Source organism: Petaurus breviceps, unplaced genomic scaffold (assembly GCF_028583685.1).
Source record: "Petaurus breviceps papuanus isolate PSGF00001 unplaced genomic scaffold, PetGlider_PUasm1.0 90397, whole genome shotgun sequence".
NCBI lineage: Eukaryota > Metazoa > Chordata > Mammalia > Diprotodontia > Petauridae > Petaurus > Petaurus breviceps.
This window is the reverse complement of record NW_027187239.1, coordinates 1,575,858-1,578,540: the sequence shown is the minus strand read 5'-3', so window position 1 is coordinate 1,578,540 and position 2,683 is coordinate 1,575,858. Positions and strand designations below refer to the sequence as shown.

The 2,683-nt window shown below is 48.9% G+C and overlaps 1 protein-coding gene across 1 annotated transcript in view; it reads left to right on the top strand.

Moving 5' to 3' along the window:
* Nucleotides 1-1,960: 1,960 nt before the first annotated feature.
* Nucleotides 1,961-2,683, top strand: part of MS4A1 (membrane spanning 4-domains A1) — a 12,706-nt gene continuing 11,983 nt past the window's right edge. Inside the window, exon 1 of the mRNA XM_069108514.1 lies at nucleotides 1,961-2,104. Within this exon, the coding sequence (XP_068964615.1) occupies nucleotides 1,961-2,104 (144 nt within the window). The remainder of the gene's footprint in view (nucleotides 2,105-2,683) is intronic.

Genomic DNA, 2,683 nt, shown 5'->3' with positions numbered 1-2,683 from the left:
CAGTAGGGCACCCAATGTACGTTTGAGAAAGCACTTCTGTCTTTATTTGGCATGTCTTGTACTGAGGTGGCCTGGGGAGGGTCTCCATTGCTCTCAGTCCCAGATTCCCACAAGGTCAGGTGACCTCTAAACTTAGGCCTAGTGGATGCTGAAGCCACTCTGGATTTGATTTTTCAGAATGGGGAGACTTCACTGCAAATTATTCCTCACACAAATGATCTGCTAGTTTATAAACCTGAGCTCAGGCTCTTTGGAGGAAATGGAGGCTGATAGAAATGAAGAGACTTGCCCAGCTAGTGAATGACAGTTGCAGTTTTTAAAACCCTTTCTCTGATGTTTTCTTTTCTGATGACATTATAGTACACTGAAGGGAAACTGAAGGAGGCTGAATAATCCCCCTAGCATGTCCTTCCCCCCAGACATACCATTCCATGCTGGCTAATCCAAGGGTGTCTGAGTATAAGAGAGTATGGGGCTACAGTGAGCTGTAGCTTAGGGTCACAGCTTCACTTGGGCTGCGTCCCATGCAGTTTTCAAATCCCCCTCCTTCCCTATCCTGACCTCCCTCCAGATCTCAGGTATGTGCCCTGCATACCAAGGATGAGGTAGAACCCTGAAATGACATGCCCTAAGAATGGATCCTGAACAGGCAGATTCAGAGAGAATATATGAGATGAGAGAAACTGCAGGTCACCTATTGGAAGGGCAGGATCTCAGCCAGAAAAGACCTCAGAGCCATCTGGGCCAAGCCCAAACTGAACAAAAATACCCTCTATGACACCCCTGAACAAAGGATCACTCACCTTTGGCTTGAACTCTTCCACTACATTACAAAAGAGCACATCCCCCTTGCAGACAGCTCTCACTGGGAAGGCATTTTTCTCCTCTGTTCAGCAGACAGCTGAGGGACCTACCCTAGAGCTACAACATGAACTCTGGTTTTATTTTTGCTGTTGTTCCCTCATTTGTTGTCATGTCTGACTCTTCAGGACCCCGTCTGGTGTTTTCTTGACAGAGACACTGGACTGGTTTGCCATTTCCTTCTCCAGCCCATTTTATAGATGAGGAAACCACGTCAAACAGGGTGAAGTGACTTGCCCAGGGTCCCACAGCTAGGAAGCGCCTGAGGTCAGAGTTGAACTCAGATATTCTTAACTTGGGCCCAGAGCTCCATGCACTACAATGCCACCCAGCGGTCCCACTGATTTTATTTAGGATGAGATAAATAAACTTGAGTACTATTTCAGGAAGAGATAATCAAGGTCCCAGGGTACAGGCAGAGGAAACTGAGCCAAGAAAGGCCAGGCCCAAGAGAAGATACAGCAGAGGTCCTCAGAGAAGCTGTTTTGCCTTCACAGACTCTAGAGTCAGGGCGCTTGGGTTCAAACCCTGCCTGTGATATTTACTGGGCAAACTTTGGCAAGGCCCTTGCCCTCCCTGGGCCTCCACTGCATGATCTGCAAAATGAGGGGGCTAGACCATTATAAATGTGAGCTCCTAGAAGCCTCTTTTTGAATCCCCAGTGCTTGGCACACAGTAGGCACTTAATAATAGCCCACTGACTGCCTGACTAGAGGCCTCTGAAGCCCCTTCCAGCTGTGGCTCTAAAAGCCTATGGTTCTGAGCAGTCATCCTCCCCTTGGCAGGTGCACTGTTCCTGCCCCTTCAGAAGACCACAGAGCCCGAGGTGGAAGTGACTGAAGAGCATCAAGCAGTGGGATCTGAACCTACCACCTCTGAGCCCATTCATGCATGTTCAGTGTCCTGCCCTCAGATGGCCTGTAGCCCCGAGGAAAACCTAGCCAGAATGGCAGCCAGGAAGGAAAGGTCAGGGACGACAGCAATGAGCAGCTTGCCAATGGGCAAGAGATCTGTGGGGAGAGGGAGGCTTGGAGCACCCTCTAAAGCTGAAGCTCCCTCAACTTGTCCTGTCCTTTCTTTTAGGATCTCTGAGAACAAAATGATGACTCCGAGCAATTCGGTCAGAGGAACTTTGCTGGCTGATTCCATAAAGGGAACCAGCACCACACAGCCAGGCCAAAAGATTATCCTGAGGAGAGGGGCCCAGCAGAGTTTCTTCAGGAGAGAGTCCAAAGCTCTTGGGGTAAGTCTGTGTCCTCCCTTCAAAAAGGCAGCCATTTTCTCAGTCAAGGTCTGCATGGCAAAGCATGACCTGAATCAAGGCTCATATCTTTTAGGTATGTCAGGGAGGAAGAGTAGAAGCCCCTTCTCTGGGCCACAAGGGCAGGAAATGATGGTCCCCTCATACCTTCACCCCATATAAATGCAGGCTATATGTTCAACCAGACTGATAACCAGGAAGGATTTTTTCAAGTGTTTTTTAACAAGGCCTGTAAGCCACAGGAGTCCAAAAGTGACCTCAGAGTCCATTTAGGACAACCAGTGCCTGCCCAAGAATGCCCTCTGCTAACACTCTTTCTACATATGAGGAAACTGAGGCACAGGACAGTTAAGTGGCTGGCTTAAGCTCCCACAGCCAGTAAGTGTCTAAGCTTAGATGTGAATACAGGTCTTCCTGAGTCTGAGTTGAGAGTGAGAGGAAAAAAGGAAAGGAAAGGAAAGGACAGGACAGGACAGGACAGGACAGGACAGGACAGGACAGGACAGGACAGGACAGGAAAGGAAAGGAAAGGAAAGGAAAGGAAAGGAAAGGAAAGGAAAG